General features: G+C 50.7%; 1 protein-coding gene across 1 annotated transcript; it reads left to right on the top strand.

The window, feature by feature from the left end:
- The first annotated feature begins 283 nt into the window (after positions 1–283).
- On the top strand, positions 284–22,650 carry LOC140188854 (equilibrative nucleoside transporter 1-like). The gene is made up of 10 exons (XM_072245509.1): positions 284–432; positions 3,069–3,208; positions 5,628–5,762; positions 8,270–8,367; positions 9,226–9,304; positions 11,441–11,550; positions 11,663–11,765; positions 13,330–13,415; positions 16,174–16,370; positions 21,651–22,650. Exons 1-10 carry the CDS (start codon positions 368–370, stop codon positions 21,760–21,762), a joined length of 1,125 nt encoding a protein of 374 aa, XP_072101610.1. The 5' UTR covers positions 284–367; the 3' UTR covers positions 21,763–22,650.
- Positions 22,651–23,210: the final 560 nt, after the last annotated feature.

The raw sequence follows: 23,210 nt of genomic DNA, 5'->3' as shown, positions 1-23,210 counted from the left end.
GGCGGGGAGCTGGGAGGGGGTGGCTGTCGTAGTTTCAAGATGAGAGGCATTCAGAATTAAAATCCCCACACAAGTCAGTGAATTTCTCTTCCACCAAAGGCAGGGACAACTAACTTAATACTTGAAAGAGTGAGGGACACCAAAAGGTATCGGGGAGAATCGAGAGCAGGAATGTAGTCTTGAGATAAAAGATCAGCCAGCATTGTTTTCTTTGAATTGCATTGTGAATTATTTACTCATGTCAACGTTTCCGATTTCTTTACCTCGTACGTCTCTGAAGTACTTTGAGGACCGGCTGTCTGGGAACATCTCTGCTTCCAGGAACGGGACGGAACCAATTGCTGACCACTGGCGCTTCGCAAACTGGATGACCCTGCTCTCTATGCTCCCTCTGCTACTCTTCACCTGCCTGAACTCCATCCTGTACCCCAGGTATGGTACATGTTAACCCCCCCCACCCCCGGTACACTGCCCCGTCTTTACAAGTACATGGATGCACGGGCAGAGCAAGAAACAATGCTCGCAGCAGTTGACGGTTGGAGGTCGAAGCGGTCAGGGCCGGAGGCCAGGGTCGGGCTAGTCACTGAGGCTCTGGCCTGCAACGGGTGGGCTTCTGCGTCGGCTGCAGTGATGCCCGGCGTTGTGAACTTCAGGTGTGAATGTTGTCTGCTTGCTTTTATGGTTGGCACAATTTGTTTGTTACCTCTGTCTCTCTCTGTGCTTCTCTACTTCCCTCTTCACCTTCCTCTCTCTCCTGCACCACACTCCCTCTCTCCCCACCTCACCTCCCGCCCTCCTCCCCTCCTCCCCCTCCGTCCTCCCCTCCTCCCCTCTCCCGTCCTCCCTCCCCTCCTCCCCTCTCCCGTCCTCCCTCCCCTCCTCCCCTCTCCCGTCCTCCCCTTCCTCCCCTCCCCTTCCTCCCCTCCCCCTTCCTCCCCTCCCCTTCCTCCCCTCCCCTTCCTCCCCTCCCCTTCCTCCCCTCCCCTTCCTCCCCTCCCCTCCCTTCCTTCCCCTCCCCCTCCCACTCGCCCTTGCCTCTCTCCTTCATTCCCTCCCCCCCCTCTCCCTCTCTCCCTCACCCCGCCCCCATATATCTATCTATACTGGTTGTCTGGAGGGTCTATTGTTTTCAATGTGTTATATTGGGGTTCTTTGTCTTGTGAGGAGGGGTGTAAAATCAGTCACCTCCTTCATGGTCATGAGCCTCAGTATCAAGGAGCGATGCCTCAGAAAGGCAGCGTCCATCATTAAGGACCCCCCACCACCCAGGACCTGCCCTCTTCTCATTGCTACCATCAGGGAGGAGGTTACAGGAACCCGAAGCCTTTCTGAGGTATCGCTCCTCGGAAATGTCCTGGATACTATGGAAGCCAGTGCCCGTGATGCAGCTGACTGAGTTTATGACTTACTTTGATTCGGTGCAGAAGCCCCCACCTTTCTGCCTGATGGGAGGGGGGGAGAATGGAGACTGTCCCGGGACAGTTGGGGGGGGGTCTTTGATTGCGCTGGCTGGCTGCTTTACTGAGGCAGAGAGAGGCGTCTATAGAGCCCACAGAGGGGAAGCTGGTTTCCGTGATGAGCCGTCGGGATCGCGTACGGGACGAGACTGAGTTTCAGCTGGTTGTCGTTTTCAGCACTGTGGGCTGAGAGGGGTGTTCTTGTACCTGTACCGCTCCACGAGACTAGTCTTTCGACACTCCTCGCTGGAAAGGCCCTCCGCGTGGCTCCCGGCCCCACAATAATCAGGCAATCGCTGCCCAGGCACGAAGCCGGCTGTGAGGTTGCAGGGCTAAGTCGTAGCCCTGAACCGTCAGGCTCCCAATCCAGCATGGATAACTTCACCCGCCTGTACACTGACCTCATTCTTTGACCTTCAGATTCACTTTCAAGGACTCTTTTCAAGTCATGGTTGTCACGATTAGTTATTAACTGTTTATTTTGTGCTGTTTGCCTGTTTTTCTATTTGCACGCCAGTCACTTGTCAGTCTTCGTGTGTAGTTGATTTTATTGTACTTCTTTGCGAATGCCTGCAAGAAAGTGGATCTCCGGGTTGTATACGGTGACGTGCACATTCTTGGAGGATAAATTTTCTGGGAACTTCCAATGGGATTCTGCGTCTGCATTGGTTTTGATGGGCTCGGTGTTTAAAAGATTGTTTTCAGTTTGTCTTCTTTTGTTTGTGTGTAGTTTTTCATAAATTCTAGCATTTTTCTTTGCTTGTTGAGATGCAGCACAGAACAGGCTACCCAGCAATCCCCCAGTTTAATCCCAGCCTAATCAATGACCGGCTAGCCTACCCTTGGACTGTGGGAGGAAACCGGATCACCCGGAGGAAACCCACGCGGTCATGGGGGGGGGCGGGGGAGAGAACGTACAAACCCCCCACAGGCAGCGGCGGGAATCGAACCCGGATCGCCGGTACTGTAAAGCGTCGTGCAGACCACTACGCTACCGTGCCACACGTCAGTTGTTACCGTCAGTGGGGAGGCACAGGAGCCTGAAGACACACAATCGATGATTCAGGAACAGCTCCTTCCCCTCTGCCATCCGATTTCTGAATGGACATTGAACCCACAAACACTACCTCACTACTTTATTTTTATTTGTATTTTTGCACGACTTATTTTTAAATAGTTAAATATTTGGCGCGTGGCCAAGTGGTTAAGGCATCAGTCTAGTGATCTGAAGGTCACTGGTTCGAGCCTTGGCTGAGGCAGTGTGTTGTGTCCTTGAGCAAGGCACTTAACCACACATTGCTCTGCGACGACACCGGTGCCAAGCTGTATGGGTCCTAATGCCCTTCCCTTGGACAACATCGGTGTCATGGAGAGGGGAGACTTGCAGCATGGGCAACTGCCGGTCTTCCATACAACCTTGCCCTGGAAACCTTCCAAGGCGCAAATCCATGGTCTCGCGAGACTAACAGATGCCTAAATATATCTATACTGTAATTCACAGGTTCCTTTTTGTATATTACCGTAAATCGCTTTGTACTGCTTCCGCAAAGTTAACAGATTTTCCCGACCTTGACGGTGAACTGATTCAGATTGTTGTTTCCATTTTCACAGGATCCCGCAGAATGCCCGGATTGCCGGCAGCTTGTTTGGGATTTTGATCCTCTTCATACTGACCATGGTACTGGTCAAGATAACAATGGAACCCCTCGCCTTCTTCATGACTACCATGGCCACAATATGGTTCATTAACTGTGAGTACCCAGGACGTGTGGGTCTGGTGGCGCAGTGGTTAGGCTGCCGGGTTAGCAGCTGGACTCCCAGTGGGACGAGGGGAGTGGGTTCAATTCCTGGCAAGGCAGAGTTGTTTTTTTTTTAAAAAAGGCTTGTTCTATTAGTTATGGTGACTGTGAGGAAGGGGTTTACTGACCTTTTGTTTTTTTAAATGCCGTGGACCCCTACCATTAACCCCCTGCTGTGAGGAGAGGTTGTGGTGGCTTGTTTCTGCTGGGAATGAAAGGGTTAAACTATGGGGTGGGTTTGAAGGTTCTGGGCCTGCACTCGCTAGAGTTTAGAAGAATGGGGCGGGGGCAGAATCTCATTGAGACTTGGCGAATATTGAAAAGCCTAGATAAAGTGGATGTGGAGAGGATGTTTCCTGTAGTGGGGGGGTGGGGGGGGAGTCTAGCACCAGCTTCAGAGTGAAGGGTCGTCCATTTAGAACAGATACTTCTTTAGCCCGAGGGGGTGAGCCTGTGGAACTCGTTGCCACAAAGGGCTGAGGAGGCCAAGTCATTGGGCCTCCATTCATTTTCTTGTGAGCATTCACAGTAAATAGAGTTTATAAAGAACAAAAACTGTATATAAGAACTGGCAAGTGACCAACATGCATAAGAAATAGGAGCAGGAGTAGGCCATCCGGCCCATCGAGCCTGCCCTGGCATTCAATAAAATCATGGCCGATCTGTCCGTAAACTCAGCTTTTCCCCATAACCCTTAATTCCCCTACTATGTAAAAACCCATCTAACTGTATCCTAAATATATTTACTGAGGTAGCCTCAACTGCTTCCCTGGGCAGAGAATTCCATAGATTTACCACTCTCTGGGAAAAACAGTTTTTCCTCATCACCGTCCTAAATCTTCTCCCCTGAGTCTTGAGGTAATGTCCCCTAGTTCTAGTCTCACCTACCAATGGAAACAACTTTCCTACTTCTATCTTATCTACCCCTTTCAAAATTTTGCATGTTTGTATAAGATCTCCTCTTATTCTTCTGAACTCCAGCGAGTACAGTCCCAGGCGACTCGATCTCTCCTCATAGGTTAACCCCTTTATCCCTGGAATCAACCTGGTGAACGGCCTCCAAAGCCATATACCCTTCCTCAAGTACGGAGACCGGAACTGCACCCAGTACTCCAGGTGCATCCCTCTAGCAATGAAGGCCAGCTTTCCGTTTGCCGCCTTAATAACCTGTTGCACCTGCAGGGCACCTTTTTGTGATTCATGCACAAGCGCTCCCAAGTCCCTCTGCCCATCAGCATGTGCCAATGAGAAAAGCATACAGAGAACAGGAGTTGTAAAGCATCCCCCTGAAAGTGAGTCTGCTGGTTGTGGGATCGGCCCGGTGTTGAGATGAGTGGAGTTGCCCATGGCGGTCCAGGAGCCCGATGGTTGTAGGGTAATAGCTGTTCCTGACGGGACAATTCACAATGACCAGTTAACCTACGAACCGGTACATCTTTGGACTGTGGGAGGAAACCAGAGCACCTGGAGGAAATGCACGCACTTATGGGGTCAATGTACAGACTTGAGAGCTAGAGACTCTGGAATTCGCAAGTTCAAGATCAAATACCATTCAACCATAACTATGTATACAGCTAAATGAAATACCATTCCTCAAAGTTCAATTACCATTCTACCATACACATGTCTATGGCTAAATGAAATATCGTTCCTCAAAGTTCAAAGTAGATTTATTTTCAAAGGACATGTATGTCGCCTGAGTTTCATTTACTTGTGGGCATTCACAGTAAGTACAAAGTACAGGATCAGTAAAGCCTACACACAAGAGCAACAGGCAACCAGGATGCAGAGGACAAATTGTACAAGTACAAAAATAAAATAATATTATTAATAATGAATAAGTAATAAATATCGAGAACACGAGCCCTTGGAAGTGAGTCCATGGGTTGTAGAAAGTTCATTGTTGGGGTGAGTGACGTTCAGGGGCCGGATGGTTGAGGGCCAAGGTACAAAATGCAGTGCATGCGGTCACATAACAGAAACAGTCAGAAATCCCGGAGCGTCATCGACTGTAGATCGACGGTGCATGAGATGTTGTCCTGGAGCCATGTTTCTGCAAGGACAAACCTGCAGCAGTTCCTCATCTCGCGACGAGTCAGCCGCAGGCGACGGCAACCCAGCTTATCTTCCAGGAAGCGAGCACTGGAGGGCAGTGCCGATGGGAGAGCGGGCCTGCTCCCAACCCAGCATGGATGCTGCGCCTCGACTCTCTCCCCCCCGGGAGGCATGAGGGTCTGGTTTGTGCAACAAACCACGCAGCTCCTCCAATGAACCAGACTGGGCGGTTTTGGTATTCCCATTGCCCAGTAGGGTCTAGCGATCACAAGAAAAAATGGTGGTAAGACTAATCCCTCTTTCCTGATTCCTCCAGCCTTCGGCGCAGTCTTACAGGGGAGCTTGTTTGGACTGATCGGACTCTTGCCCGCAAAGTACAGCAGCGTCTTCATGAGTGGCCAGGGAGTAGCCGGGATATTTGCCGCGCTGGCGGCTATATTGGCCAAAATAAGTAAGTTATCTCGAATTTTTTTTTTGCTTCAGGATCATAAAATCGCACACCTGGGCTTTGCCAACTGCGGTGCCCGTCTCCAGGAGTCTGCTTTTGCCACCCCCCCCCCCCACGCTCTGTGCCTCCCCCACTTCCTCTGGCAGCTTGTTCCGTATGCCAACGGGTAAAAATTGCCCCTCAAGTTCCTGTGAAACCTCTCCCCTCCCACCCGGATGAAGGGGAGATGTGACAGAGGTATACAGAATCATGAGGGGTAATTGCAAGCAGGCCTTGCCCCCGCCTTAGGTTGAGTGAGACTGGTGCTGAGGGTCATAGGTCAAGGGTGAAAGGTGAAATATTTAAGGGGAGCTTCTTCATTCAGAGGGTGGTGCGGGTACGTCGAAACCACGGTGAGATGGGTCGTTTGTATCGACGGCCAGCACGGTCCGGGGGGTTGCTGTTGGGAGGGTTGGGGGGCCCACAAGTGCCGCCATACTTCCAACGCCAATATAGTGCCCCCCCCCCCCACAACTTACTAACCCTAATTGGTCCGTAGGGTGGGGCGCTGACCACTGCAACCCCTGGAGGGAACCAACGAAGGTGGGATTGGAACCCACGCCCACAGGACACAGTGGGTTAGCAGTCTGTTACCTTAACCACCCAGGCACCTCGTCACACGGGCCCTTTGGCCCACAGTGTGCTGGCATTTTATCCTACTCTTAAGAATAATCTGACTCTTCCCTCCCATGCATGTGTGTCTCTAAGAGTCTCTTAATTTGCCCCTAACGTACCTGCCCCTTCCACTCACCTACCGCTCTCTGTGAGAGAAGGGAATGTGAAAAAAATAATTTGTTTTTGACATTGACATTCCCTCCCTTAACTTCACTCCAGTCCCTCTCGTCTTAGCCCGTTTCCATCCTGGGGGGAAATGTCTGGCTGTCCCTGGCCACTCGATCTGTGCCTCTTGTCATCTTGTACACGTCTGTCAAGTCACTTCACGTACACGTCACATATGATCAGTAAGGGCGACAAAGGTTGCGGGGAGGTGGCAGAGGGCACAGCCTCAGAATAGAAGGTTCAAAGGTCAATTTAATGTCAGAGAAACGTATACAATATACGTCCTTGACATGCTTTTTCTTTACAAACGTCCACGAAAACAGAGGAGTGCCCTAAAGAATGAACAACAGTTAAACGTAAGAACCCCAAAGTCACCCCCCCAGCTCCCCTCCCTCCCATGCTTAAGTGGCAGCAAGCAACGATCCCCCCCCCACCCACCGGCAAAAAACAATCATCGGCACCCCCACCGAGCACTCAAGTGTGAGCAAAACAACAGCAAAGACACGGACCTGCAGTTACCCCAAAGACTTCACGTTTCACCCGGTATTCAACATACCACAGGCTCTCTCTTTAGGCGTCCCTTTACAGCAGAGATTGGGGGGTGGGTTTCTTTAGCCGGAGGGTGCTGAGTCTGTGGAATCTGTTGCCGGCGGGATTCAGAGTCCAGAGCGTATCAATAGACAATAGACAGTAGGTGCAGGAGTAGACCATTCGGCCCTTCGAGCCAACACCACCATTCACTGTGATCATGGCTGATCATCCACAATCAGCATCCAGTTCCTGCCTTCTCCCCATAACCTTTGATTCCGCTATCTTTAAGAGCTCTATCCATCTCTTTCTTGAAAGAATCCAGAGAATTGGCCTCCACTGCCTTCTGGGGCAGAGCATTCCACAGAACCACAACCCTCTGTGTGAAAAAGTTTTTTCTCAACTCCGTTCTAAATGGCCTACCCTTTATTCTTAAACTGTGGCCTCTGGTTCTGGACTCACCCATCAACAGGAACATGCTTCCTACCTCCAGCGTGTCCAATCCCTTAATAACCATTATTAATAATAATTATTATTAAGGGACTAATAATTAAGAGATTATTATTACTGATTGTTATTAATTACCAATATTATTTATTATTATTATTAATCAATAATCGTATGGATGGGATTGGGTCCTAGAGCGAAGGATGACCCGGCGTTTGGACAATGTAAACGTCGGGCGAGAGGGATTGAAAAGGCAGGGTGTCGGGACTGGGGGGCGAGGGTCGGCCCAGTTCCACTCACCTCTCTCCGTGGCCCTCCTCCATGTCTATGGACTCATTTTTGTTCTGAATGCTCTTTGCCAAGTTTGTCTGTCTGTCTGTCTCTCTCTCTCTCTCTCGCCCCCCCCCCCCCCCCCCCACTGTATTGGGCATTAATCGTTTTTTTTTTAATGGGTTCTTTTGGGTGTCTTTGTTTGGTGGCTGCCCATCAGGGGACAAATCTCAAGGTTGTGTCATACTTTAGTAATGAAAGCACTTTGAACCCAAGTCGCTGGGTATGTGTAAAGCGGAGATTGACAGGTTCGTGATTAGTCAGGACTTCTCAGAGGTCACGGGGAGAAGGCTGGAGAATGGGGTTGCGTGGGAAAGGAACAGACTAGATGGGCTGAATAGCCTGGCTCTGCTCCCGTGTCTTATGGACTTGTGGTTTCTCTGCAGGCGGTGTGAGTAAGGAAGCCATGGCCCTCGGCTACTTCATCACTCCCTGCCTGGTGATCTTCCTGACCATCATACTTTACTTCATCTTGCCTCGACTGGTGAGTTTAACGGCCCCGGTCTTCCCTCGCTGTTCGGCTCGGGCCAGAGAGTGGAGGTCAGACTAGGAGAGGTCCGGCCGGTTCAGGGAATCAGCTCGGGGCTGACAACCCTGACTAGTCAAACAAGATTATTATGGAAACAGCACTGAAGAATACTTCCACGTTGAGTGTGACGGTATTCCCGAGTCCCCACCCGGGACTTGTATGATCGACCGTAGTGAAAACCAGAGAGGAAGCTACTGACGCTGGCCGAAACGCCAGCAGTATTTCCCTCTCCTCTTGATCCAAGATGTCCCCCATCCGTCTAACCCCGTGGTCTTGTAGCAATGTCCTCAATGATAGTGAGGGCTGTGCTGGCCAAGCTTAACCCCCTTGCAGCGGCCCCTCCACACCAGACAGCGGCGTGACCAATCAGAATGCTCCCCGCGGTGCGTCCGCAGAAATTCGCTGGAGTTTTTGTTTTTGGCGATGTACCAAGTCTCCTCCACTTGCCTTCTTTGCGGTTGGGTAAATCCTCTGGTACATTGACTGGAGTGGCCCCAGACACGGATACAGGGGTGGGGGGGGGAAGAAAGTGGGCTGCTTAAACCGGAAGGAGGAGAGGGGCTAATGTTGCTCTACGGCAGTCGGTGACTGGGAACACCGGTGCGACAAGAGCTTCCCGGAGGTTTCCGGTCCCCCCGGGCTACGAGTTGGGAGAAGCGGTGGGGAACCTGAGAAGGGAGAGGGGCCGGCGAGAGTCTGGATGGGCCAGCTGGCCTCTCGGCCCTGCTCGGCTCTCCGCGACAGCGCGGAACTGAATCCCGGATTTTGCTTTCCCCGCATGCCTCACCAATGTTCGCTGGTTCCCTGTTGCAGGAATTTGCAAAGTACCACTTCACCAAAAGTCAGCAGATGCCCCCTACAAAAGAAAGCAACACAGAGCTGCTGTCCAGTGGTAAGTGTGCCTCATCTTGACCCCTCCCCATGCACCCCTGTGGGGTCCCTGACCTCCCCCATCCCCTCGTGGATCCCTCTGAGGTCTCTGACCCTCCTTATATCCCCATCAGCCCCACCATTCCTTCACTAAACTCCTCAATTATGACTTGTTTTTCCCATCCCCCCGACAAAAACACATTTCCACTACGGTCTCCAGTGGGAAGATGGCGAACTTGATCCTGATTTTTAAATCCGGGATAATTTTCCTGGGGGAGGGGCACTGCACTGTATGAGAGTGTCCCCTCCCTGTTAACAGACGTGCGACCCGTTCCCCCCATGAGGGTCAGTGTGCGTCCTTGACACCCAACAACAGATTCGATCCCAGCAGTGACTCACAGACTGGGATCGGATCCGCCCCCTTTTAAGTTTTTCTGTTGAAATTTTGCCTCTCGGCAGGATCTTGCTCTGCACAAAGCGGCTGCCCCCCCAGACAAGCCACATGCTAGGCCGTCAAGGGAGGAAGGAAAGAGGGGTCCTTCTCGTGTGTTTGGGCGTGAAGTTTATGATCAGAGATTAAGGGAGCTAGGGCTTTACTCTTTGGAGGGAAGGAGGATGAGAGGAGACATGATAGAGGTGTACAAGATAATAAGAGGAATAGATAGAGTGGATAGCCAGCGCCTCTTCCCCAGGGCACCACTGCTCAATACAAGAGGACATGGCTTTAAGGTAAGGGGTGGGAAGTTCAAGGGGGATATTAGAGGAAGGTTTTTTACTCAGAGAGTGGTTGGTGCGTGGAATGCACTGCCTGAGTCAGTGGTGGAGGCAGATACACTCGTGAAGTTTAAGAGACTACTAGACAGGTATATGGAGGAATTTAAGGTGGGGGCTTATATGGGAGGCAGGGTTTGAGGGTCGGCACAACATTGTGGGCCGAAGGGCCTGCACTGTGCTGTACTATTCTATGTTCTAAGTTAAAACCCAGACCTGGGTGCTCACAGCATCTGACAGATGTGTGTGTGTATCGTCAGGAGATTTTCTATGATGAGCACTTGTAGTTCCCACCGGCTAATTGAGGGGGCGCTGCTGAGCTGAGTGGCGTCTGCCGTACCCCCGTGTGTATCCCGTAAGGGCACTGGGGTTACAATTGAGTTGATAGGATGGTTAAGATGCGAGGTAATGTTGCCTCTCTATAAAACCCTGGTCAGACCGCACTGGGAGTATTGTGTTCAGTTCTGGTCACCTCATCGTAGGAACGATGTGGAGGCTTTGGGGAGGGTGCAGAAGAGATTCACCAGGATGCTGCCAGGATTAGAGAGCGTATCTTATGAGGATAGGTCGAGCAAGCGAGGGCTTTTATCTCTGGAGTGAAGGAGGGTGAGAGGTGTACAAGATGATCATAGGCACAGATCAAGTGGATAGCCAGAGACTTCTTCCCCAAGGTGGGAATAGCTTAAAAGGGGGAAAGAGGTATAACTTTTAGATGTTTGGAGGAATGTATGGAGGGGTTTCGGAAGTTTTTTTTACACAGAACGTTGGATGTGTGGAACACATTGGTGGTCGAGGCAGATACATTAGGGACATTTAAGAGACTCTTAGGCACGTGGATGAGAGGCAAAATGGAGGGCTCTGTGGGAGGGAAGGGCTAGATTGATCTAGGAGTAGGTTAAGGGGTTGGCACAACATCGTGGGCTTGAAGGGCCTGTACTGTTCTACGTTGCCCCTTGGATCTTCCCAATAGCGGCCCATTTTCCAGTGAACCCCACCAGACCAAAACCAAAGCAACGGCCGCTGCCGGCGGATTTGCTACACGTACGTGATGCGCCCTCTGCTCCATTAATGATTGCTCCAAAAATCGAGGATATGCGTTCGATCCTCAATTAGCAAACGTACAATCTTGAAGCGATGAAGCTTAAGCCTACGCAAGCGTAAGCTAAGCTTTGGTTGAGCGGGCAAAAAAAGACGCAACCGCCATCGGTCCCCGGTACAATGAAGAAAACATGAATACGAGACTTATTCCCTTCGCTTTTACTACGCCACCCCCCCCCCCAAGTAAACGCACAACACAGAATACAAAGTGGATCGAAATCAGATACCTGGCTCCTACACAGTCTCGTATTTGTTTTTAATCGTCCTTCCCCGCGTTTATCTTCTCTAGACGAGGACAAAAGCAAAGAGAAGATAAAAGGTGAGGCGGTGCTGATCAGTCTCGAAGACGGCCAGGACAAAGTGGAAAAGACCTCCAGCCTAATGAAAGTGTTCAGCAAGGTGAGAGGGGAGGGTGGAGGTGACGTGAACCGTTCTGTCCAGAGACACCGGTGGTGAGGCTGCCAGTGACTGACTTCTGCTCTCCCCCTGCCCCCCCCCCCCCCCCCCACAGATCTGGATGACTGCGATCTCCACCTGCCTCGTCTTCACGGTCACCCTGTCGGTGTTCCCCGCCATTACAGCGAAGGTCCGCTCACAGATGGAGGGCCAGTGGAGTGAGTATTAACCGGTGAAGTCGATCGTTTGGTTGCCATTTGTACCGACATGTCATGGGGGGGAGAAAGCTCTCGGCGTGTCATTCTGTCGCCTCAGCGCGTCGGGGGCGGTACAGGCGAAAGATTCGAAGGCGAGCTCTGTGCGCCGAAGCTAGTGGGGACTATGCCGGGTGGAGCCCGCTCGTGTGGCTACCCTCGCTCGGAATGGGGGAGGAAACCGGGGCACCCGGGGGTGGGGGTGGGGAACCCAGGCGGTCACTGGGGGGATCGTGTGTTTCCTCTCCCCGGGGAAAAGGCAGGAGAATAGGGCTGAGAGGGATATTGAATCAGTCATGATCTGGCAGAGCTAACACTGTAGGCGAAGTGGCCGAATTCTGCTCCCATGCCTTACGTCTTGGGTAGCAGGATAGAGATGCATCTATACCAGAGGAGGTGTAAGGGTCTCCTTCCCTCCGCTAGCCTGCAGGTCACCCTGGGGCAAGGTGTAGCAGAGTCACAGGGGAGCTATGGCTGCTGGTGGTGGATGGCTGTATGAGCAGCCAGTGCATATCGCAAGTCCTGACACCAGGCAGACAATCTCTGAAGAGTATTGACAACGGCTGGGTATCACCTGTCTTGTAAAGACTCCGCCCAGAAGAAGACCACTTCAGTAGAAAACTTTGGCCAGAACAATCATGGTCATGTGACCAGGATCGCCCATGTCAATTGTACAACGAGATCTGGGTGTTCTTGTACATCAGTCACTGAAAGCAAGCATGCAAGTACAGCAGGCAGTGAAGAAAGCTAATGGCATGCTGGCCTTCATAACAAGGGGAACTGAGTATAGGAGCAAAGAGGTCCTTCTGCAGCTGTACAGGGCCCTGGTGAGACCACACCTGGAGTATTGTGTGCAGTTTTGGTCTCCAAATTTGAGGAAGGACATTCTTGCTATTGAGGGAGTGCAGCGTAGGTTCACAAGGTTAATTCCCGGGATGGCGGGACTGTCATATGTTGAAAGATTGGAGCGACTGGGCTTGTATACACAGGAATTTAGAAGGATGAGAGAGGATCTGATTGAAACATGTAAGATTATGAAGGGATTGGACACGCTAGAGACAGGATACATGTTCCCGATGTTGGGGGAGCCCAGAACCAGAGGCCACAGTTTGAGAATTAGGGTAGGCCATTTAGAACGGAGTTGAGGGAAAACTTTCTCACCCAGGGAGTTGTGGATCTGTGGAATGCTCTGCCCCAGAAGGCAGTGGAGGCCAATTCTCTGGATTCTTTCAAGGAAGAGTTGGATAGAGCTCTTAAAGATAGCGGAGTGAAGGGATATGGGGAGAAGGCAGGAACTGGATACTGATTGCGGATGATCAGCCATGATCACAGTGAATGGCGGTGCTGGCTCGAAGGGCCCAATGGCCTACTCCTGCACCTATTGTCTATTGTCATAATACAACTCGGCACATGGTGATGTCATACCACATGGCACCGAATGGTGATGTCTTATGGTCAAATGCGAGAATTGGTAGTGGGTTTATGTGTGGAGAATATTTGTTCACCTGGTTTATTTTCCCTTCTGCAGAAGAGTACTTCACTCCAGTAGCTTGCTTTCTCCTGTTTAACATCATGGACTGGTTGGGACGCAGTATTACCGCTGTCTATATGTGGGTGAGTACTTGCGACAGACCTCCTTCCCCCTCTTCGCTGTGATAGCGGAGAATTGGGCCATTTGGCCCGTTGATTCTACCCCATTTCATCATGGCCGATCCATTTTCCCCCTCTCAGCCCCCAATCTCCTGCCTCCCCCCCCCCCCCGCTGTATCCCTTCATGCCCTGACCGATCAAGAATCTATCAACCTCTGCCTTAAATATACCCATTGACTTGGCCTGTGACAAAGAATTCCACAGATTCGCCACCATCTGGCTAAAGAATGGGAAGTCAAGTACCTGGATGTGAGGGGCATAGAGGGCTATGGTCTGGATGTAGGAGAGGGGAGATGTTTAACAGAGAATATGGTCTAAATGTTAAAAATCAAATTTGCATCGACCCCTGAACTTCCACTGGCAGTACCCTGAGAGAAGACGTTTCCCCCTCGGGTTCCCTTTAAACGTTTCGCCTTTCACCCTTAACCCATGACCTCTAGTCTCTACTATTGGTCGTTTTCCCTCTGGTTAAAAAAAAAAGACCTTATCAACCCTGTCTACCTCTCACGGCAATTTTGCTTGTCCCTCAGGCTCCGTTCCAGAAGATAGAATCCAAGTTGGTCCAACCTTGTAGCTAGAACTATTCACCCACCCTTCCCAAAGCCTCCACATCCTTCCTCTAGGAAGCCAGAACTGTACGTAAATTCCTTTGCAATTACTGCTTGCCTTGCCTGCTTGCTCGGTGACTCGTAGGCAAGTGCAGGCAGGCTCCTGCCTACGCACACCCCTTCTCAGCCTCGCCCCTCTTCCCTCTCCTCGCACGCACCGAGCTCACTCGCACACACCCACCCAAAAATCCCCCGAGGGGAGCTCGGCAGGTCAGGGGTATAAACAGCCGACGGTCCTGGGCCAAGAGACCCTTCAGCGGGACCAGAAAGAAAAGTGGGGAGAGGAGAAGCCAGAGAAAGATTTGGGGGTTGGGGGGGGGGCAGGTAATAGGCGAGGCCAGGTGAGAGGGGACAAAGTACGAAGCTGGGAGGTGATGGGTGGAAGGTGTGAAGATGTTCCCTCGGGTGGGGGAATCTAAGACTAGAGCGCACAGCCTCAGAATAGAGGGGCGTCCTTTTAGGGCGTGTTTGTGCCCTTGAGCAAGGCACTAAACCACACATTGCTGTAGTGTCTGTGCGAGGAGTGGTGCCCCACACGGACTTCCAATCTGCGCCTTGTAAGTTGTGAAAATGCCCGACGCAGGCTTCTCGTGGTCTGAGTCGACGTTCCCTCCCCCCTCCCCCTTTTAGAACAGAGATGGGGCGGAATTTCTTGGTTAATCTGTGGAATTTGTTACCACGGACAGTTGTGGAGACCCAGTCGTTGGGTATATTTGAGGCAGGGGTTGATGGGTTCTTGATTGGGGAGGGGGAAAATCAGCCATGATGGAATGGTGGGGCAGCCTCGATGGCCCGAACGGCCTCATTCTGCTCCTATGTCTTGTGGCCTTAATGCTCTTCCAGTATCTTGTTTTGTGAATTTGCCGAGACCATAGGACATGGGAGCAGAAGTGGGCCATCCGGCCCGTCGAGTCTGCCCCACATTTCACCCAGGGAGTTGAATTAACAATAACAACGGGCAGCACCCAAGGCCAGGATCGGACCTGCGTCTCTGGTGTCGCCTAACGGTTGGGTGCCCTCGTGATTGTGACCGGTTCCTGCTGGAGGATGCGGAGAGTCTGTGGAGGGATACAGATAGGTTAAGCGAGTGGGCCAAGGTCTGGCAGATGGTAAATGCGAGATCATCCACTTTGGAGGGAATAATAGAGCAGATTATTATTCAAACGGTGAAAGATTGCAGCATGCTGTTGTGCAGAGGGACTTGGGAGTGCTTGTTCATGAGTGGCAAAAAGGTTGGCCTGCAGGTGCAACGGGTTATTAAGAAGGCAAATGGAAATGTTGGCCTTCATTGCTAAAGGGATTGAATTCAAGAGCAGGGAGATCATTCTGCAACTGTACAGGGTACTGGTGAGGCCGCACCTGGAGTACTACATGCAGTTCTGGTCTCCTTACTCAAGGAAGGATATCCTGGCTTTGGAGGCAGTGCAGAGGAGGTTCACAGGTTGATTCCAGGGACTTGTGAGGAGAGATTGAGTTGCCTGGGACTATACTCTCTGGAGTTCAGAGGAATGAGAGGGGATCTTATAGAAACATGCAAAATTTTGAAAGGGATAGATAAGATAGAAGTAGGAAAGTTGTTTCCACTAGTAGATGAGACTAGAACTAGGGGACACAGCCTCAAGATTCAGGGGAGAAGATTTAGGACGGAGATGAGGAGAAACTGCTTTTCCCAGAGAGTGGTGAATCTGTGCAATTCTCTGCCCAGGGAAGCAGTTGAGGCTTCGTCACTAAATATATTTAAGAAACAGTTAGATAGGTTTTTACATAGTAGGGGAATTAAGGGTTATGGGGAAGAGGCGGGTAGATGGAGCTGAGTTTACGGACAGATCAGCCATGATATTATTGAATGGTGGGGTAGGCTCGATGGGCTGGATGGCCGACTCCTCCTATTTCTAATGTTCTTGTGTCTCCTAGCCCCTTAGACGAGTCCCTCTGTTGGTGATTTATGTTCTCGTGTCTCCTAGCCCCTTAGACGAGTCCCTCTGTTGGTGATTTATGTTCTCGTGTCTCCTAGCCCCGCAGACGGGTCCCTCTGTTGGTGATTTATGTTCTGGTGTCTCCTAGCCCCGCAGACGGGTCCCTCTGTTGGTGATTTATGTTCTGGTGTCTCCTAGCCCCGCAGACGGGTCCCTCTGTTGGTGATGGTCCTGCTACGTGTGGCTTTCATTCCCCTCTTCGTGTTCTGCAACGTGAAGGAACAGTTACACGGGTTTGCCGTCTTCCAGCATGACGGCTGGTACATCCTCTTCATGATCCTCTTCGCCTTCTCCAACGGGTACCTGGTCACGCTATGCATGTGCTACGCGCCCAAGTAAGTTCCTGATTGGCGGCCGGAATCGGGGTGGGGGGGGGTGCGGCACTGGCGTTATGCTGCCTGAGGTGGCGGTGTGGTGCGAAATGGAGGGAAAGGTTTACTGCACTGCAGTAGATCAGATGTCAGTGATGTGGGTGACAGAATTGTGGCTTTGTTGCAAAGTCTGAGTCAATACGAAGATAGCGGGAGGGGCAGATACTGGCTACAGCAGGGGTCCCCACCCGTTTTGGCACCGCGGACCGGTTTAATATTGACACTATTCTTGCGGACCGGCCGACTGGGGGTGGGGGGGGGGGAGGGTTAAACTCACCTCAACATGTCTTTTACAGTTAGGGTTGCCAACATTTGCACTCCCAAATTAGGGACAAAAGTAGCAGTCAAATCCCAAGACACTTTACCCCAGGAAAGACTACAATGACCATGAAGCCTTGCGTGGGCACCTGTGTGCGCATGCGCGTACGTGCTGATTTTTTTCCCCCCACAAATCGGTTTTGCCTTCATCTTCCCGACTATATTGTACATACATAATTTCTACTTTATATAGGCTGTGTATTTATCATATCATTCCTGCTTTTACTATATGTTAGTGTTAGTTATTTTCGGTTTTATGTGTTATTTGGTATGATTTGTTAGGGTGTTTTTTTGGGTCTGGGAATGCTCAAAAATTTTCCCATATAAATTAATGGTAATTGCTTCTTCGCTTCACGCCATTTCGGCTCGAGAGGTTTCATGCGAACGCTCTACCTTAGCAGGGGAAATACGGGACAGGGGCGGTCCCGTATGGGACAAACCAATTTAGCCCAATATACGGGATGTCCCGGCGGATACGGGACAGTTGGCAACCCTGTGTTCAAGTTCAACAGTGAGTGACGGGGAAGGAGGAAAGGTGCAGCTGACTCATATCGTTTCCTCGCGGCCTGGTAGCACACGCTTTGCGGCCCGGTGGTTGGGGACCGCTGGGCTACAGGACTGAGATTAGCAACCGAGTTGCAAATGGAATACAGTGTCGGGAAGTGTATGGTCACGCACTTTGGTAGAAGAAATGGAAGGGGTGACTATCTTCTAAATGGAGGGAAAGAAAAATCTGAGCCGCAAAGGGACTTCGGACCGAGCGAGTGCCAGAGGGCAGCCCCAGCGGACACCGGGGTTGGTTCTCAGCGTCGGGGAAAGGGGTGAGGGATGTGGGGAAAGCAGGGGAAATATCTCAGGTGAGGTGAAACCAAGGTGGATTTACCTGGGGTGTTCAGGGCAGTGTGTACTCTGTCGGGTAGACGTTCTGGGTGTTTCTCCCCCACCACATTGGACCAGGGCCCACAGATTCAGGATAAAAGATCGGCTGTTCCAGGCGGAAATGCGGCAGGAGTATTTTTTTTTGGTGGAGGGGAGGATTTTTTATTTTCCCTGCCCTGGTGGACACTGCTGGCTCAGTGCATTCAGAGCGGCGATGGATGTGGATGTTGAGAGAACTGAGTGACAGGGTGCAGGGTAGAACAGGAACATCTTTTTATTCTTATAACATGAGTACATTGAAGTAACAACACTTACAATGTCTCAAAAAAGACATTATCTTAAAGGTTGAAAAAAATTTTGTGATAACAAAAACAAAAGCAGAAAAGTGAGGGGGAAAAAAGAACCCATTAGGTGTACAACCCCGGAGCCACGCGTCATACAAAAAGCCTCTAAAAATAAACATCAAACCACCAGCAAGAAAAGAAAATATACTAAAAATTTTACGATTAGATCATGGAAAAATTCTATCAATTAGCTCAAATGATAATAACGAGCAAATGAGCCCCACCTTTTCTCAAAATCAAATGAAGGTTCAAAGGTTCGACTTCTAATTTTCTCCAAACTAAGACATAGCATCACTTGGGGTTTCATAGACATAGAATAGTACAGCACAGTACAGGCCCTTCGGCCCACTGTGTTGTGCCAACCCTCAAACCCTGCCTCCCATACAAGCCCCCACCTTAGATTCCTCCATTTACCTGTCTAGTCGTCTCTTAAACTTCACTAGTGTATCTGCCTCCACCACTGACTCAGGCAGTGCATTCCACGCACCAACCACTCTCTGAGTAAAAAACCTTCCTCTAATATACCCCTTGAACTTCCCACCCCTTACCTTAAAGCCATGTCCTCTTGTATTGAGCAGTGGTGCCCTGGGGAAGAGGTGCTGGCTGTCCACTCTATCTATTCCTCTTATTATCTTGTATACCTCTATCGTGTCTCCTCTCATCCTCCTTCTCTCCAAAGAGTAAAGCCCTAGCTCCCTTAATCTCTGATCATAATGCATACTCTCTAAACCAGGCAGCATCCTGGTAAATCTCCTCTGTACCCTTTCCAATGCTTCCACATCCTTCCTATAGTGAGGTGACCAGAACTGGACACAGTACTCCAAGTGTGGCCTAACCAGAGTTTTTTAGAGCTGCATCATTACATCGCAACTCTTAAACTCTATCCCTCGATTTATGAAAGCTAACACCCCATAAGCTTTCTTAACTACCCTATCCACCTGTGAGGCAACTTTCAGGGATCTGTAGACATGTACCCCGAGATCCCTCTGCTCCTCCACACTACCAAGTATCCTGCCATTTACTTTGTACCCTGCCTTGGAGTTTGTCCTTCCAAAGTGTACCACCTCACAGTTCTCCAGGTTGAACTCCATCTGCCACTTCTCAGCCCACTTCTGCATCCTATCAATGTCTCTCTGCAATCTTTGACAATCCTCTACACTATCTACAACACCACCAACCTTTGTGTCGTCTGCGAACTTGCCAACCCACCCTTCTACCCCCACATCCAGGTTGTTAATAAAAATCACGAAAAGTAGAGGTCCCAGAACAGATCCTTGTGGGACACCACTAGTCACAATCCTCCAATCTGAATGTACTCCCCCCACCACGACCCTCTGCCTTCTGCAGACAAGCCAATTCTGAATCCATCTGGCCAAACTTCCCTGGATCCCATGCCTTCTAACTTTCTGAATAAGCCTACCGTGTGGAACCTTGTCAAATGCCTTACTAAAATCCATATAGATCACATCCACTGCACTACCCTCATCTATATGCCTGGTCACCTCCTCAAAGAACTCTATCAGGCTTGTTAGACACGATCTGCCCTTCACAAAGCCATGCTGACTGTCCCTGATCAGACCATGATTCTCTAAATGCCTATAGATCCTATCTCTAAGAATCTTTTCCAACAGCTTTCCCACCACAGACGTAAGGCTCACTGGTCTATAATTACCCGGACTATCCCTACTACCTTTTTTGAACAAGGGAACAACATTCGCCTCCCTCCAATCCTCCGGTACCATTCCCGTGGACGACGAGGACATAAAGATCCTAGCCAGAGGCTCAGTAATCTCTTCTCTCGCCTCGTGGAGCAGCCTGGGGAATATTCCGTCAGGCCCCCGGGACTTATCTGTCCTAATGTATTTTAACAACTCCAACACCACCTCTCCCTTAATATCAACATGCTCCAGAACATCAACCTCACTCATATTGTCCTCACCATCAAGTTCCCTCTCATTGGTGAATACTGAAGAGAAGTAGTCATTGAGGACCTCGCTCACTTCCACAGCCTCCAGGCACATCTTCCCACCTTTATCTCTAATCGGTCCTACCTTCACTCCTGTCATCCTTTTTTTCTTCACATAATTGAAGAATGCCCTGGGGTTTTCCTTTACCCTACTCGCCAAGGCCTTCTCATGCCCCCTTCTTGCTCTTCTCAGCCCCTTCTTAAGCTCCTTTCTTGCTTCCCTATATTCCTCAATAGACCCATCTGATCCGTGCTTCCTAAACCTCATGTATGCTGCCTTCTTCCACCTGACTAGATTTTCCACCTCACTTGTCACCCATGGTTCCTTCACCCCCTACCATTCTTTATCTTCCTCACCGGGACAAATTTATCCCTTACATCCCGCAAGAGATCTCTAAACATGGACCACATGTCCATAGTACATTTCCCCGCAAAAACATCATCCCAATTCACACCCGCAAGTTCTAGCCTTATAGCCTCATAATTTGCCTTTCCCCAATTAAAAATTTTCCTGTCCTCCCTGATTCTATCCTTTTCCATGATAATTATAAAGGCCAGGGAGCGGTGGTCACTGTCCCCCAGATGCTCACCCACTGAGAGATCTGTGACCTGACCCGGTTCATTACCTAGTACTACATCTGGTATGGCATTCCCCCTGGTCGGCCTGTCCACATACTGTGACAGGAATCCATCCTGGACACACTTAACAAATTCTGCCCCATCTAAACCCTTGGAACTAATCAGGTGCCAATCAATATTAGGGAAGTTAAAGTCACCCATGATACAACCCTGTTATTTCTGCACCTTTCCAAAATCTGCCTCCCAATCTGCTCCTCTGTATCTCTGCTGCTACCAGGGGGCCTATAGAATACCCCCAATAGAGTAACTGCTCCCCTCCTGTTCCTGACTTCCACCCATATTGACTCAAAAGAGGATCCTGCTACATTACCCACCCTTTCTGTAGCTGTAATAGTATCCCTGACCAGTAATGCCACCCCTCCTCCCCTTTTTCCTCCCTCTCTATCCCTTTTAAAGCACTGAAATCCAGGAATATTGTGACCAATTGGGAGCTGATGTATCCTTCCACTTCAACAAAATGGCGCTGCTGGCTAGGGCCAGGAATGTCCTGAGGGATCCCACCCACCCTGCTCACGGACTGTGTGTCCCACTCCCATCTGGGAGGAGACTACACAGCATCCACACCAGGTCCACCAGACTCAAAACAGTTCCTTTCTCCAAGCAGTGAGGCTGATCAACACCTCCACCCACTAACCCACCCCTTCCACACCCCCCAACCACCACTACTGTATCATTTCCTGTCAGAGTCACCTTGTGTACAGACACTCCTGTGCCCAGCGTCACTTTATGGGCGATCAATAAGCTATCTTGTGCATTTATGCTCATTGCTCATTGTGCAGTAATGAGCTTTTAATGTGGCATCCTTTATCTTGTTTGTTTCTATTTTGGTGCATTATCTGATCCGGAGTTACCATTGCTTCATTCCCCCTTACACTTTAGTACTGGAAACAACGTTAAGCAAATCTTGAATAGTCGTGAACCTTGCCAGTCACACAGATCTGCGTTTGGTTATGTCCATGCCAGCAAAGTAGACAAAGAGTAAACTGCTTCCCAGGACTAGTCACCGAGTCGCGGAGGGGCTGGTTTGTTTGGGCAGTGTTGTCTTTGGTATTGGTATCACTAACTACATTTTCCTTTCTTCCCCCATCCTTTCCACAGGCAAGTCTCCACCAGGGACGCAGAGACAGCTGGGGCAATCATGGCTTTTTTCCTCTCCCTGGGACTCGCGCTGGGAGCCGCCCTCTCATTTGCCATCAGGATGATGATTTAAACGGACGCGGTGACCCTGTGGGGGTGGGGAGGGGTGTCTCACCCACCCCCCTCAGACCAGCAGCCAGAGTGTTAAGGTTTTTACAGGATTCTCTCCCCCCCACCCCTCCCCAATCTCACCTGCACCCTGACTCCCATGCAAGCATCCGTTCTTGACGAGCCCCCACCCCCTTGCCACCGAGTCGCGCACAGGGACTGACCCCCCCCCCCAACAGCCCTAACAGAGGCGCGCTCTTCCTCGCGGCCCGTTTGAGAGATGTCGCCCGTCCCAGGTGGGTGGGGAGGGGGAAGAGTTCTCAACGCCCCACCCGGCCCGTTGTTGGCCTGCAGTGCGAGGATTTATGCAAATTACAACCCACGGCTACAGTTCGGAGGTCGCAGACCGCTTCTCTCTGCCCGCCGTCTCGTCTCTAGCAGTCCGGTTACGTGTCTCGGGTCAAACTGACCCCCTTGAAGGAGTCTCCCCCCCCCCAGGAGGAAAGGGGGTGACGCGGGACACTCACGAGACTGCAGGTGCTGGAATCTCGGAGCGCGGATCGGGCGGCATCCGTGGGGATTGGTGGGGGGGGGGGGTGGCCGACTGTTCACTTGACCTCCCTCCAGCCTGTCCGGCGGCTCAGTATTTTCTCGGGAGGGGAGTCGGACAGTTAGCCACGGGAAGCGCGAGTCCGATCCCAGCCTCCCACACTGGTCGTTGGGGTGAGGAGAGACTGTCGGCTCTAGCTTGATGCAAACATCCTCTCTGTTGCTCCTGCTGGCAGGGTTAGACATGAAGGGAACCACACGAAGTTCAGTACCTTCTGGCTGCATTGCTCAGAGGATCAGAATACTGTACTTGTCTTTTTTTTAATATATATATATTCTAAATTAATAAAAGAGAATTATTGGATTGTGTGCCTTTGTAACTGAATTATTCAGATTCTGATTTATCTATTAAAACATACAGTGAACATAGAAATCTACACCTCATTACAGGCCCTTCGGCCCACAATATTGTGCCAACCATGTAACCTACTCTAGAAGCTGCCTAGAGTTTCCCCACCGCATAGCCCTCTAGTTTTCTAAGCTCCATGTACCTATCTAAGAGTCTCTTAAAAGACCCTATCGTATCTGCCTCCACCACCGTCACTGGCAGTTCATTCCACACCCCCCCACCAATCACTGTGTGAGAAAACTTACCCCTGACGTCGCCTCGGTACCTAATTCCAAACGCTTTAAAACTGTGCTCCCTTCTGTTAGCCATTTCAGCCCTGGGAAAAAGCCTCTGACTGTCCACTCGATCAATGCCTCTCATCATCTTATACACCTCTATCAGGTCACCTCTCATCCTCCGTTGCTCCAAGGAGAAAAGGCCAAGTTCACTCAACCTATTCTCATAAGGCATGCTCCCCAATCCTGGCAGCATCCTTGTAAAGCAACACTCACAACACGCTGGAGGAACTCGGCAGG

Source organism: Mobula birostris, chromosome 28, assembly GCF_030028105.1.
Source record: "Mobula birostris isolate sMobBir1 chromosome 28, sMobBir1.hap1, whole genome shotgun sequence".
Lineage (NCBI taxonomy): Eukaryota > Metazoa > Chordata > Chondrichthyes > Myliobatiformes > Myliobatidae > Mobula > Mobula birostris.
The sequence above is the reverse complement of the archived record's forward strand: the minus strand, read 5'-3'. Positions and strand labels throughout refer to the sequence as shown.